The sequence below is a fragment of the Balaenoptera physalus genome (assembly GCF_965194825.1).
Source record: "Balaenoptera physalus genome assembly, chromosome: 20".
In the NCBI taxonomy this organism is placed as follows: Eukaryota; Metazoa; Chordata; class Mammalia; order Artiodactyla; family Balaenopteridae; genus Balaenoptera; species Balaenoptera physalus.
Window position 1 is genome coordinate 57,895,391 of NC_138901.1, and position 15,359 is coordinate 57,910,749.

Sequence of the window (15,359 nt, forward strand, 5' to 3'; positions counted from 1 at the left end):
TGGAGCAAGCAAGAGGCTTCAGGAGAGAGGCACATGGAAGGGCAAGGAAGCTGGGGTGTCTTCCACCCTGCCAGCCACATCAGATCAGCCAGATCTTGGCCTGATTACCTGCACATCCAATTACTGGGTTTGAATACCCCTAACGTAGACTTTGAGATGACTTTGCGATAACTGAAGAAGAGTTTGCATATTTATTGTTTTGCCAGATACAGGCTAAGTTAATGGAGTTAAAAGTATAAAAGTATTGAGGGAAAAATACAAAAGGTACCTTCCCTCCCCACCTCCACCCCCCAAATTAGAATCTAGGAGTGGGGCTTTTTTCCTGTTTAAGCTTCCCAGGTGATTGGGAACAACTGCCTGAGACACTTTGTCATAAAAACCCAAGGAATGCTGCCTGGTCCAACCAGGATCTGCCCGACACAGACAGAATGTTCTGGGAGGGCATGAAGAACTGCCTCTGTGTTCCAGTCTCCGTAGGTTTTTAAGTTTCTTTGTGTCTCATCTGCCCAAACTGGCCTATGCCTGCCCATCCCCCAACCTGTGCTTGACTTGTGGTCTAAGTGGGCTTCCTCTTGGCACTGGGGTGGGATGGATATTAGGGAGTTAATCACCACGTCACTATAAATGCTTTGATGGACGGTTCATATTGTTTCTAAATTAGTGTGATATCTGCCGTATTCTAGGTTTCAGCTTTTGAGACTTGAAACAATCTATTTCCCTCTTATTTGAATTTTGACCAGAATATTCCAACCATAAATCATAAATCTGTCAAACTGCTGTAAGTGCTGGGGACATGACAGTGTCCCTGCTGTCATGGAGCTTACTTACCGTCTGTATTAATTTTGGGTGGGAGGGGATGGAATTGGATAGTACACACGTAAATGAGTCCATGAAAGAGCAATGAGTAATAAGTGAACAAGATGATACGAGACGGTGAAAGAGCTAAAAAAATATAGAACAGGCTACAGGATAATGGCTGGGAGAAGGAAGCTGTTTTAGCAAGGATGGTCAGCGAGGCCTCCTTAAGGAGGTGGCACTTGAGCTGAGGCCTGAGTGCCACGAGGACCTAGCCATGCTTTGATCTCAGGGAAGACCATTCCCGGCAGAGGACACTTGGGAAAGCCCAGGAGAGGCTCACTTTGACTTCCCTGGTCAAGGAAGCTGGTAGTCAAGCACCAAGGACTTACATGGATGTGATTCCTGAGAAACTAGGATTTTGGCATGCTTTCATACTCCTTTATGTTTTTACTATGAAATCAGAACTTTATTGTTAAAGTGACCGAGCATCGATAGAAATGATAAAGCAAAATAAATAAATAAATAAAAAGAAAAGAAAAAATTTAAATAGCATACACCATTTCTAGCTAAATTCAGAGGAATACAGATTCCTGGCGTAATGATGGGTACACAGCAAGTTGCCATCAACATGAAACAGAGAGAAAGTTCTGGGTGAAATACCCAAGTTCCCACTCCTGATTCCTGGTCAAGGGCTCTATGTTTAGAAAGAAATTTTATTTGTGAATTGGTTGTACATTTACAAAGTTCAAAGTTCAAAAAGTATAAAAGCAGTATATTCAGAGAAAAATCTTCCTTCCTTGAGCCCCTGTCTCCCTTCCACCGCTAACCTAGTTCCTTGGCCCAGGAGGGGGCGGTGGGGGGGTGGGGAATAAGATCAGTCTCTGTTTAAACCCAGCCCTGCGGAATGTTCTGTTGCTTTGAGGCAGAAGAGAAGGTTTGGAATAAGGGTGGGGTGAGGAAGAGGGAGGGCCAGCCACAGTGAGAGCTCACTTTGTAAGGCCCAGTCTCCAGAACTTTCCAGAACTGCTCATTACCCAAGCTGGAGGAAGGAAATGCTTTCCCCTCCCGCCAGGTCTAAAGAAAGCTTCACTTTCCTCCTCTTAAGAGCAGAATTGGGAAAGTGGATGCAGTGGCCGCTTTCTTCTCTCCTTTACAGCTTCCTTCAGGCTCAATCTGCTCCATCTGACCAAAAGTACTCTCTGTCTCAATCCAGTTTACCAGCATATCAACACCTCTTTAAATTGAATGCAAATTTAAAAGCCACTACTAAAAATATGAAAATGATTTCTCCACCCCCTGCTTTAGCCTATTTATAATTTCAGCTGGTATATCATCCCAGGGTGTATTTTTGCTATCTGCTATATAAAGTAGAACCTTCTTTTGTTAGCATGCGTGTGGATGATTTCACTGAGCTGAACCCTGCCTCATGCTTCGTTCTTGAATTCCAGATTGCTTACTGGGAAGTGTTTGATGGGTCAGTAATCAGAGAGTTGGATGGCTCCTTGTCCGGGGCCATAAACGGCATGGATATCACCGTGGAAGGAGTGCACTTCGTCACAGGTCAGTCCTGGGATAAGAGAAGAAAGCCAAGCCCAGCTTATTTAAATGGGAATGTGGAACTCCCAGGCGGGAGGCAACTGGAAATGACCACAAAAGGGTCTAAAGGGCAACGTGGTTAGATTCAGGCCTGAACACTGCAGCCGGTGTGGCTGGGAAAGAAAAATCCAGAAGTCACATTTCAATGAGAGGAAACATTTGCTCACGAGCCTTAGGGGCACAAATAAAACCTAAGCTTCCACTGCATGCTTTTTTTTGTGGTGGGCAGCGATGAAAGAAACGGGCCTTTACACAACATTGTAAACCAATTATACTTCAATTTAAACAAATTAATTAATTTAAAAAAAAGAAAGAGGGCTTCCCTGGTGGCGCAGTGGTTGAGAATCTGCCTCCCAATGCAGGGGACATGGGTTCGAGCCCTGGTCTGGGAAGATCCCACATGCCGCGGAGCGACTAGGCCCGTGAGCCACAACTACTGAGCCTGCGCGTCTGGAGCCTGTGCTCCGCAACAAGAGAGGCCGCGATAGTGAGAGGCCCGCGCACCGCGATGAAGAGTGGCCCCCGCTTGCCGCAACTAGAGAAAGCCCTTGCACAGAAACGAAGACCCAACACAGCCAAAAATAAATAAATAAATAAATAAAAATTTAAAAAAACAAAAAAAAAAAAGAAAGAAAGAAATGGGCCTTTACATGGGCTGGGCTGTCCGGTCTGCCTTGCTCTGCTATTTCCTACTGAAGTCTTCAATGCCAGGCTTTTCAGTCAGCATTTCCAGGGGGCATTCGCCACACAATGTGCCCGTTGAAACAGCATCAGTCTCATTTCTTGCAGCCTCTTTGATTCTTCCAGACAGTAACCAGTTAATGTTCCAAATCAATAAAAGTTTCACAAACACATTTACGTAAAGCATGATACAAAATTAGACACGGTATGATCCCAATCACATATTCAGATGTATATCTGTGTAACTTACAGAGAAAAGACCAGAAGGAACTAAACCAAGATGTTACTAGTGGTTCTCTCTGGATGGTGGGATCAAGGGTGATGTCACCTGTTTACATTTTTTCCCCCCAAATTAACTACAACAGATCTAGATTTTTATAATCAAGGAAAAGAGTGTTTATAAAGATAGGTTTTTCTTCCTTTAAATCAGCACATGGGGAATGTACTGAAAACGATCCAGTAACGTAAAATCAGGACTGTTTCTCTCTGTTCTGTTGCAGCAATGCCATATAACTGTTTGTCATTTTCAGGTGGAAATGACCATCTTGTCAAAGTTTGGGATTACAATGAGGGTGAAGTGACTCATGTTGGGGTGGGACACAGTGGCAACATCACCCGCATCCGGATAAGTCCAGGAAATCAGTACATCGTTAGCGTGAGTGCCGATGGGGCCATTTTGAGATGGAAGTACCCATTTCCCTCATGAAGCATTGGAGACCTCCTGGATTCACAGCATTGAATACCGTCCTGTTGGAGGCTGAGCTTAGATAACTCCACAACTAGTCTTGCTTTCTCACATCTGTGTTTCTGTGCTTTGGTCAAAATATTTTATCTACAAGTTTCTCCTTTCCTCTATAGAATGCATTTTACATTCTCGAATTGTATATTAAAACTGAGATGTGTTCAAGAATAATTCATCCAGACTGTAAAGTTTTTTTATTATGAGTAAGTTCCCAGTTGTTGGTTTCCTGTCATAATCTCCCTTCTATGACTCTGCAAAACCCACAGCCCTTCCTCATAATTTGTCCACAGATAACCATTGCTGTGAGTCTCTAAAAATAAGGAATGTGAATTTACCTTCTTAATCAGCATTTCATTCGTCAAGCTGCCTGGGGCAAGACGTGGGTTTGGATCCAGATCTTGGGTAGGGTTTTTGTTTTGTTTGAACTCTCTGATACTCCGTTTTGTAAAGTATACCGTTACCTTTTTGTAAAGAATACCTGCTCAAAAAGTGATTGTGAGAATTAAGTGAAATAATGTATTAAAGCATCGGCAGAGTTCATGACACAGAGTAGAAACTTCAATATGAATTATGGTGCTTTCTCAAAGAAAATGTGTCGGGGATCTTGGGGGTAATTATCAAAGGTGAAATCTCATAGTTGCTTTTCTGGAGTTAACCGTAAAATCTTTCTCCTCTGCTTACCATTAGAAGGGCGATGGAATGGACCTTGTGTACTGACCTTCCAACCAGGGACGGGACGGTGTCCTTTTCCAGGGAGGGTAAATAACGGTATTTCCCGGAAACACTTCAAGTCTCTAATTCACAGGACAGTCTTTTGTTCTGCACATATTCTTTATCCTTTACTTAATGTTTTTTTTCCCCCCTGCATCAGGTAACCTGCTGCTGCCCTATTTGACATATCAAGGTGGATATTTAATAAATGATGACCACTTATTCATCAAATAATAAGTAACATTTCAGGGCATTCATGTAATAATGCATCCTGCTAATCTCTTGTTGAGCTAGAAATTGATGAGAAATTCACTTTGCGAGACTTTGCCGGATTAATTATAAACGTGACAGTTACAGGATAAAGTGAGCGAAGTCTCCAGGGAATCAAGGGCATGGCAATGCCAAGTCAATTCTCATTGGGCAACAATTCAGCTGGGATTTTGCGGTACGGAGTGAACGTGAGACCTCCTAGGGGGCGCGCCCGGGAGCCGGAAAACTTCCTGGTGAGCAAATACTGAGGCTGGAAAGAGCTAAGCTGCGGGGTTGGCAGTCCACAGACCCTGCTCGAGTTCCGGCTTCTCTGCTTACGGGTCGTGTGGCCTCAGTCCATTGCGTTAACCTCTCTGAGCCCGTTTCTCCACCAAATAGACCGAGGACGGTCAAGTCTCGCTTGCAAGTTTTGATAAACTTTCTAAACTAGCCTGTAATTTAAACAAGCAAACCACAACCATCCCGGGTGTTTCTACACGCGGTTCCCAGTTCGGGTCCCAGGATGGCGGGTCCCGCAAAGGCTCTGCCTCCCCTGCGGGGCAGACGGTCTGGAAGGAGGTGGCGCCACCTGTCCGCACACACCTGAGCCTGCGGCGGAACCAGCGGCACCAAGGTGCTCTCCACCCCTTCGCCGCTCCCAGTGCGCGTCTCTCGCTACGCCGGAGGCTGCCCTCTGGGGAGTCTTCCTTTCCCTCCTCTTCACCTTCGCCTGGACGTAATTACAAGAAATTTAGCAATATCCAGGGCTTTGCAATTTACTAGGCGTTCCCATTTATCATTCCTCTATTATTTTCACAGCTTGAAGGCTGGGAGGGGACTAGGAGCAGAGGTTAAATTCAGGTCGGTAGGTTTAAGAGAGGTAAGGAAGGGTGAAGGAACCAGAACTCTGTGCTCCAGTGCTTTTATTCCTGGTCCGAGCGGCGGGGGCGGGAGCCAGCGGGGGTGGGGGCGGCTGGGCGCTGCCCGGGGCGGGCCCTGCGGCCTGATTCCCGCGTGGGGCGGGGCGGCCCCGCCCTTGGCTCCGCCTCCGCCCGGTCCCGGCACACCTGGCCCGCAGGTAGCCGGCGCCCGGGCGCCTTTCCGAGCCTGGAAGGGCCTGTTGGCTACTCGTCCGTCCGGCGCCCGGAGGCTGGGGGCTCCGCTCCGGGAGGGGCGCCGGCGGGAGCCATGGACCCGGGCGCGGGGGCCGCGACCGGAGAGGGGCCGCCCCCGCCCCGGCCTCGCCGCCGCCGCTCCCTGCGCCGCCTGTTTGGCCGCTTCCTGCTGGCGCTGGGCAGCCGCTCCCGCCCCGGGGACTCGCCGCCCCGGCCCCAGCCCCAGCCGGGACACGGCTATGGCGACGGGGAGGGAGGCTTTGCTGGCCCCGCGGGCCCGGATCCAGCTGCTCCCGGAAGCCCCGGGGAGGAGCGCCCGCCCCGACCCCAGCCCCAGCTCCCCGCCGGCGACGGGGCGCGGACCCCGGGAGCTCAGGGCTTGAAGAATCACGGCAACACCTGTTTCATGAACGCCGTGGTGCAGTGTCTCAGCAACACCGACCTGCTGGCCGAGTTCCTGGCGCTGGGGCGCTACCGGGCGGCGCCGGGCCGCGCCGAGGTCACCGAGCAGCTGGCGGCGCTGGTGCGCGCGCTCTGGACGCGCGAATACACGCCCCAACTTTCCGCCGAGTTCAAGGTAGGCAGCGCTGGGCTGCCTCCAGCCTTGACCGCTCGGCGGCAGCCACGTTCCGGCCTTTCGGGTTTCCCTTCTGGACCGTTGGGTGCTCCATCAGGAAAGGGGTTTCTTGGGGACTTCTCTAGATGGCATTTGCCAGTTAAGCCTCGGATTATCGCTTTTTTTAAAAAAATTAAATTTATTTTTACATTTTTATTTATTTTTGTCTGCATTGGGTCTTCGTTGCGGTGCGCGGGCTTCTCATTGCGGTGGTGGCTTTTCTTGTTGCGGAGCACGGGCTCTAGGCGTGCGGGCTTCAGCAGTTGTGGCATGCGGGCTCTAGAGCGCAGGCTCAGTAGTTGTGGTGCAGGGCTTAGCTGCTTCTCGGCATGTGGGATCTTCCCGGACCAGGGCTCGGGCCCGCGTCCCCTGCATTGGCAGGCGGATTCTTAACCACTGCGCCACCAGTGATGCCCATCGCCTTTGTTTTGAGTTGATTAATGTGTCAGCGCTTGAGGCGGGTGAGTGCAGGGAGCTGGTAGATTTGAGCGTATTCAGCATTTCTGCGCTTAGCAAACACTAGTTGAAGTATCGGAGGACTGTTCTAACGCCAGGGATAGAGTTTCTACTCTAGTTTCTAGTGCGGTGCGGGGAGTCGGACTTCGAAGGCCAAGGTCTAGGAGAAAGGAGGTGAATGATGAGAAGGACGAAGCCAGGCCAAGATCTAGGAGTAATCGCCACAGGGGGAGGGAGCAGCAAGTGCAAAGACCAGAGGCCTGAAGGAGCTGAGAACTGGAGGCATGAAGGAAAACTCGGGTGGCACTTGCCCAGTAGAGTAGAGTGCGGAGGAGATGAGGTCGGCCAGATCATGTAAGTTTTTGGAGGCAACGGTAAGGAGTTTGGCTTTTATTCTAAGCCCATCGAAATCTGAGAACCTGTGTGCCAGGTACTGCGCTGAGGGCCTGGGAGAGGCAGTGGGTGTGCTATACTGGAGGTGGCATCCTTTTGCTTAGTGTGAATGAAATCCCCTAGGATGCGTTAGCGTGGGTTTGTATCCTTTCTTCCTGGGGTCACGGTCTACTTACTGGGTATGCTGCAGGGTCATGAGGCTTTGGAAGTTATGTGTATCACTTCACCCAGGATTAAAGCGGGGCATTTGTCTGGGGTCCCAGTTGGATTAAAGAGTGCTGATAATTGACGCGCATGGCTGGCTTCCTGCTAAAAAACCACAGTTCTGGGCAGAGAGCTGAAGCTCCCCAAAGACTAGGGATCGTTGTTCTTGGGGGAGAGGGAACTTGTCAGTGTTCATTCCACAAGCATCACTGCTCTTGAGTTTCAGCCTGAGAAAGCAATCCTTGCCATGTGACCCACGAGGATGCCAACCCCCACCGTCCTCTCTCCTGCTTCCACTAGTGAAGCACTGTTCTGCAGGCGTCAGTGGGTCAAATGGGTGTCAGTAATATCTCCTTTTGGCATCATTTGCTTTTTAAATGTGAGAGGCAGTATCCTTTAGTGGTTCAGAGCAAGGTCTTGGTTACCTTGAGCAAGTTACCAAAATCTCAACTGTGCCTCAGCTTTCCTTATCTGTAAAATGGGACTCTAGCGGTACCTACCTTCTTATAGGGTTGTTGTGAGGGTAAAATGAGCTAATTATAACTCCTCACCTGCAGAGACCTGGAGGGAGAGAGGTAATCCTGTGGACCTTTTCTATTGCTCCTTGCATTCTCATCCAGTTAACTGCAGCAATGGGAGAGACGGGCGTAGCTTGAAAAGTCTTCCAAATTAGTAATCACCCTCCATGACTCACCAGCGTTTCCTGTCTCTCTCGCCTGCTCTCAAATCCCTAGAGCCAAGAAGCTCCCTGTGAGCCTCGGGGAGCTGAAGGATAATCAAACTGTTAATATGTTAGTAAGGGTGTTATAAGCCAGGGGTTCCTGGAACTTTCCTGGTAGGCAGCCTTGGAGAGAGTGGGGAAGGATTCCAGAATCTGTGCTTTTAAACCTTGGGGATTGAAGTCTAGGTGGGCTCCTCTTATTTTACAGATGAGGAAACATTTATTCATTCAACAAATATTGAGTGTCTAGATACTATAGAGGGAGCATGGAACACATGTGGGGTGATGAGTGCAAAACCTGACCCTGGGGCTCCTCTCCTGGAGCTTACGGTCCAGTGAGAGAGATGGATGTGAGTGAAGTAATACCACGGGCCCACGATTAGAACTGCTGACAAGTGCTACAAAATAAAGATGCTCTGTTTACAATAGCCAGGACATGGAAGCAACCTAAGTGTCCATCGACAGATGAATGGATAAAGAAGATGTGGCACATATATACAATGGAATATTACTCAGCCATAAAAAGAAACGAAATTGAGTTATTTGTAGTGAGGTGGATGGACCTAGAGTCTGTCATACAGAGTGAAGTAAGTCAGAAAGAGAAAAACAAATACCGTACGCTAACACATACATATGGAATCTAAAAAAAAAATGGTTCTGATGAACCTAGGGGCAGGAATAAAGACACACGTAGAGAATGGACTTGAGGACACGGGGAGGGGGAAGGGTAAGCTGGGACGAAGTAAGAGAGCAAGCAAGAGAGTAGCATTGACATATATACACCACCAAATGTAATATAGACAGCTAGTGGGAAGCAGCTGCATGGCACAGGGAGATCAGCTCGGTGCTTTGTGACCATCTAGAGGGGTGGGATAAGGAGGGTGGGAGGGAGACGCAAGGGGGAGGGGATATGGGGATGTATGTATGCATATAGCTGATTCACTTTGTTATACAGCAGAAACTAACACAGCACTGTAAAGCAATTATACTCCAATAACGATGTTAAAAAAAATAAAAAAATAAAAAATAAAGATGCTCTATGGCAATTCTGGCAGGAGGATGTGATTGTTTGGGGGAAGGTGGTGTGAGGAGGTGGGCTAGGAAGTCTTCCCAGGAGAGGGAACCACTGAGTTGAATTTTGAAGGATGAAGGGCCAACTAAGGACATGAGAGGGTGGGAAAGTGCATTATAGTTCCTGAGACTGAAACTGCCAGTCACTGAGGTGGGTGGGGCTGGGCAGGATAAGTGCCTGATAAAAGGAATTAATGAAATCCTATGTGGCTGGAGGGAGGGGCCGGAGAATGGGTTTGGGAGAAGCCACAGAGGGTTGTGTAAAGGAGTTTGGCCTTTAAGAGGGATTATTAGCTTCACACGGAGGAAGGCAGGAAGCTGAGAAAGCAGCCAGCAGGCTGGAGTGAGTTACCGCAGCCCAGCCACGCAAAAGGCATGGGTCTGTGGCGTTCCCCCTCCCTGCGCCCCGAGTCACCCAGTGTCCCAGTGGTAGTAGGACCGCTCTTTGTTTTAAGAGCAAATGAATAAATACATTTTAAAAATCCTGTCCATGGTATTATTCATAATACTTTGATTTCTAATGATGTAATTAAATGTATATAACTATAAAAAATTGGAAAATGCCAAAATGTAAAAAAAAAAAAAAAAGATCTGGAACTCCACCCTCTAGAGATAACCATCATTAGTGTGTTGATGTGCTTCAAATCATGTGCAAACAATTGGAAATTCTAGTTTTGTATCTTGCTGTTTTCAGTTAAGTATTATCGTAAGACTTTCTCCTGGTCATTAAAATGTTTTATAAAACTTAATTTTTAATGATTGTGTAATATTTCATTAAACGAACCAATCCCTAGGGAGATGTTTATGTACTGTACAATTTTCCAGCTATCATGCTACGTTGAAAATTCTTGTATTTAAATCATTGTCCTCAGCTCTGATCATTTCCATAAGCTTAATTCCTTGAAGCGAAACGACATGGTCAAAGCAAAGATGACTGTTTTGTTCTTTTTATGTTTGTTGCTTTTTAAATCAACTTTTATGAGGTATAAATTATGTACAGTGAAAGGCACCCATTTTAAAAAATTGAGTTATATGTGAGCTATAACACTGTGTAGGGTATATAATACAGTGGTTTGATACATTTGTATTGCAGAATGATTGCCAATAGTAGCATTGGTTAACACCCCTATCTCGTCATGTTTTAGTGCTGGGAACAATTAAGATCTAGTGTCTTAGCAAGTTTATTGTTTATAGTACAGTTTTGTTGTCTATAATCACTGTACGGGTACACTTCATTTCACTGTACTTTGCAGATATTGCGTGCTTTACATATTGAAGGTTTGTGACAACCCTGCATCATTCAAGTCTATCAGCGCCCTTTTTCCAAGAGCATTTGCTCACTTTGGGTCTCTGTCACATTTTGGTAATTCTCACAGTGTCTACAGCTTTTTCATTGTTATTATATTTGTTATGGCGATCTGTGATCAGTGATCTTTGATGTTACTATTATAATTGTTTTGGGCTGCCGTGAACTACGCCCATATAAGATGGTGAACTTAATAAATGTGTGTGTTCTGACTGCTCCACCAACCGGCTGTTCCCCCACCTCTCTCCCTCCTCTCCTTGGGCCTCCCTCTTCCCTGAGACACACAATATTGAAATTAGGCCAATTAATAACCCCACAGTGGCCTCGTAAGTGTTCAAGTGAAAGGAGAAGTCAATCCATGCGGCAAATGTCATCGTGGTCTTATTTTCAGAAATTGCCACAGTGACCCTGACCAGTCAACAGCCACCGACATCGAGGCCAGACCCTCCACCAGCAACAGATTAGACTTGCTGAAGGCTCAGATGATGGTTAGCATTTTTTTTTAGCAATAAACTGTTTTATTTATTTATTTACTTATTCATTTTTGCCATTTTTTTTTGAATTTTATTTTATAATAAATTGTTTTTTAATTAAGGTCTGTAGGTTGTTTTTTTAGACACAATGCTATTGCACATTGTAATATTGTAGTGTTAAGAGACTACAGAAGAGTGTGAATATAATTTTATATGCCCTGGGAAACCAAAAAATTCACGTGACTCACTTTATTGAGATATTTGCTTTATTATGGTGGTCTGGAACTGAACCTACAATAACTCTGAGGTCTGCCTGTACCATGTACTAGTCTCCAGGACTTATTTATCTACTAGTGACAACTATGTACCCTTACACACCATCTGTCCCATCCCTCCACCCTCAGCCCCTGATAACCACTGTTTTATTTTCTGCTTTTCCAGTTTCGATTTTTTTTTAGATTCCTCATGTAAGAGGTATTATACACTGTCTGTCTTTCTCTGTCTGACTTATTTCACTCAGCATAATGTCCTCATGGTCCATCCACATTGTTGCAAATGGCAGAATTTCTTTTCTCAGGGCTGAGTAAAAATTTTAAGTGTAGAATCTGATGAGTTTTGACATGTATGTACCTGTATAATCACCATCTCAATTTTAAGTATTTATTGTTTTTTAGTTTTTAGATCAATTTTGTTGGGCTTGATTATTTTTAGTACCCACATTGACAAATGTCTTTCCAAATAATTATATCAAGTTGTAGATACATCAGCAATGCATATTTTCCTAAGTATTGGTTATTCTCTCTTATTAATTTATTGAACAAAAAGAAATAGCATCTTGTTTTTACATTTGTTTTTTTGATTAGGAGTGAGGTGTTGGATTTTTCTATGCTTTTTTACTAGTTGTAAGGCTGCTCTTGGAATTGTCTGTTCATGTGGTTTGTCTATCCATTCTGCCTCGGTCTTAATGTTCTTTTTTCTTGTTTCTGTAAGTTCCTTAACTCTAGTCATATTTGCTGCAGATATTTTCTCCCAACTCTCTCCTTCTCCCTACGGAAAGTTTTAGATTTATTTATATCATACCTTTTGATAAACATTCTATGTTATGTACTTCTAGTTTTTCTATGGCTATATTAAGGATTTCAGCCATCTGGAATTTATCGTAGCTCACATGCTTGAGGATCAATTTTAGACTAACAACTTTAGACATACAGTATGCCTCAAATGATACGGCGGAGGCATTGCTTTTTAAAAACAAGGATACCTTCATCACTTGTATGTTTTGGAAGTTCTGGACAAAACCAGTAAGACATGAAGTGGAAATGGAAAAAAAAATATTGAACAGAAGGAAAATTACTAAATCGTTCTAGAAATCCGTATTTTAGAATAATCGCTGTCGCTAATGGGTTCAGGTACAACATAGACAGTCAAAAGCAAGACCCATTTAGAAACATAAAAAAATGAGATTTCATACCTAAAAACAACCCAATGTATGAAATAAGTAGGAATACTTCTTAAAACAAATATGTTATAAATTATCAGTGGTGAGAGGAAGAAATACACACACACACACCCACACACCCACACACACACCCACACACAGATAGAGCTATGCCATATTGCAGGGTAGAAATACCAAATATTGCCATTCATCTCTCCCAAGTTAAATCCCAAGGATTTAGCTTTAATGCAGTTCTAGTTACATTTCAGTAGACTTTCTATGGGAATGTTTTCTGTAGAATCAATAGGTAAAGTTATCTTAAAAAATTCTGTAAAATACCTGCCAGATACTGTTATAATTGGAAAAAGACCAATAAAGAATAGTGTTCACTGTAAAAAATATTTGCAATGTACAAATTAAAATGAAAAAGAAAATTACCTATGGTCCCATCTTTCTATAACCATTTGTTAATATTTTGCCATATATTTTCTGGTCTTTTACCTTTCTACCTATAAATATGTTTTAAAAATCTCAAATATATATTTTTGCTGTTTTTTTTTTTTAACAACAAGATTATTTATCTTCTTTTCTCATTAGTATTTCCTCAAGCGTAATTTTTAAGGCCATCTGATATAAGTGTGCAGTAAGTTCTCCCCAGATAACTTTGAGATATCTTTGCCTGGATCTCTCATTTCCTTAGGCTAAACCCCTTAAAGTGGAATCACTATGCTTATAAAGAGGAACATTATTAAGGCCTTATCTTGTCTGTCTTCTTGAAGTTGTCAAATTCTTTCTGGAAAGGTTGTGTGGCTTTATGGCCAGACTAAGAGGACAAGAGTGTCAGTCTTAAAGGATCAGCCTGATTAGCAGGAGAGGAATGGATCTCACGTGGAAGAAAGAATAAGTAAAGGTGTAGCCCATAGAAGTGGGAAAGTATGTTTGGGGCACCCGAGTGGCTCACTTACCTGGAGCTTTGAAACATGAGACCGAGTGGTGAGTGATGGATGGGGCCAGACTGGAGGAATCTGGATTATTAGGTTGTGAGTCAGCGAGTCGGGAAGGGTTTGGGTGGGGACACGACATTACCAGCTGGGCTGTGGGAAGAAGGGTCTGTCCTGTCCTGCAGGCAATGGGCGGTCAGGGGGAGGTGCTGGGGGCCGGGCTCCCCTCGAGGTAGGCATTGCGGTCTGGGTCAACAGGAGTTAGGACTCAACAGTGGGAATGGGACTCTGGTGAAGGGGTGGGATGGAAACAGTTGGGAAGGCAGACTCAGAATGCTTGACTGATGCGGGTGTGAGATGGAACCTGCAAGAGGACCCTGGCATTAAGAGAAAGAGCTGAGTTTAGAGATTTCGAGCTGGAGGGGCTGGCTGACCCCCTGGGAGGGAATGTTGGTACTAAGGATGTAGGTTTGAGGGAGGCTGGGAGGTAGGGTTGCCAGGTAAAATACATGATGCCCAGCTCCATTTGAATTTCAGATAAACAATAACTTGTTAGTAGAAATATATTCCCAATATTGCCTGGGACATACTTATACCACAGACATCACCATTATTTACTGCTTATTCAAGGTTCATTTTATTGGCTCATTGGGCAGCCCTGCTTGGGGGTCAAAGTGCAGAGAAGCCTAGATCCTTCATTGCGCCCAAGCTAGTGTGTTTCAAATAAAGACTCAGAACCAGCATTTCAGTTAATTAAATCTTGAATTTCGCTTCGGCTCATCCTAAAGTTTCCTTTAAGTCCCAAGGAAAGAGGGGAAAAAAAGGAAAAGAAAAAAAGCCCAGGGCCTTTGATTAGATTGGCCTTGGTGAGATCCGCTGGGTTCACAGCTTTGCTCACACAGCTGCCTTGGGTGGGCATAAGCAGAGGACAGACCTACATCGGACAAGGCCTGCCCTGTGCACTCACACAGAAAAGGGGGTTTGCTTACACTCAGATGCTCGTGCTTGCACAAAAAAAGACCCTGGAAGGATGCTAAGTAAGAAAATGTTCAAAGTGTCCTCCCTCTGGGGAGGGGAGGGGCATCCAGGCCTGGGAAGACTTTTTTTTTTTTTTATAATTAATTAATTTATTTTTGGCTGTGTTGGGTCTTCGTTTCTATGCGTGGGCTTTCTCTAGTTGCGGCGAGCGGGGGCCACTCTTCATCGCGGTGCGCGGGCCTCTCACTATCGTGGCCTCTCTTGTTGGCGGAGCACAGGCTCCAGACGCGTAGGCTCAGCAGTTGTGGCTCACGGGCCCAGTTGCTCTGCGGCATGTGGGATCTTCCCAGACCCTGGGCTCGAACCCGTGTCCCCTGCATTAGCAGGCAGATTCTCAACCACTGCGCCACCAGGGAAGCCCGGGAAGACTTTTCATTACTGTTCTTTTTATATTTTGAATTATTTTTTTTTAAGTAGGTGCATATATTGCCCTTTGAAATAAACTTTTTGAAAGCTGGAACATGCATTTACCCAGAAAATGACAAAGCTGTCACCACGTCTAACAGGACAGCATGAAGGGCACAGGAATGTGAGTGCCATGAGGGTAAGGAATCATGTCGGCATTGTAGCCCCAGGCCCTAGACTAGTGCCTGGCCCCTAGTAGGCACTCAACAAATAAATACTTATTAAAAGGATTAAGGACTGGCCCAAACATTTTGTGATCTAACCACAGAAGGAGATGTTTGTACTTCTCAAGTTTCATTCATTTTAGGAAGAGGCAGTGAAGGAACCACATGCGTGGTATTTAAGGAAGCCCACTTCACTGGGCCATGTGGTCATTCTCAAAGAGGGGAGTTGACGCCGTGGGAA

The 15,359-nt window shown here is 45.3% G+C and overlaps 2 protein-coding genes across 5 annotated transcripts in view; both read left to right on the forward strand.

The window, feature by feature from the left end:
• Positions 1-3,990, forward strand: part of CFAP52 (cilia and flagella associated protein 52) — a 36,327-nt gene extending 32,337 nt beyond the window's left edge. The window contains exons 14-15 of one of the 2 annotated variants that reach the window (XM_082441388.1): positions 2,247-2,358; positions 3,606-3,990. In XM_082441388.1, the coding sequence (XP_082297514.1) occupies positions 2,247-2,358; positions 3,606-3,781 (288 nt within the window). In that variant the 3' untranslated portion in view covers positions 3,782-3,990. The remainder of the gene's footprint in view (positions 1-2,246; positions 2,359-3,605) is intronic. The other variant, XM_082441389.1, reaches the window with a different exon arrangement.
• Positions 3,991-5,802: 1,812 nt separating this feature from the next.
• Positions 5,803-15,359, forward strand: part of USP43 (ubiquitin specific peptidase 43) — a 64,836-nt gene continuing 55,279 nt past the window's right edge. For all 3 annotated transcript variants that reach the window (XM_082441349.1, XM_082441351.1, XM_082441350.1), the window contains exon 1: positions 5,803-6,469. In XM_082441349.1, the coding sequence (XP_082297475.1) occupies positions 5,966-6,469 (504 nt within the window). In that variant the 5' untranslated portion in view covers positions 5,803-5,965. The remainder of the gene's footprint in view (positions 6,470-15,359) is intronic.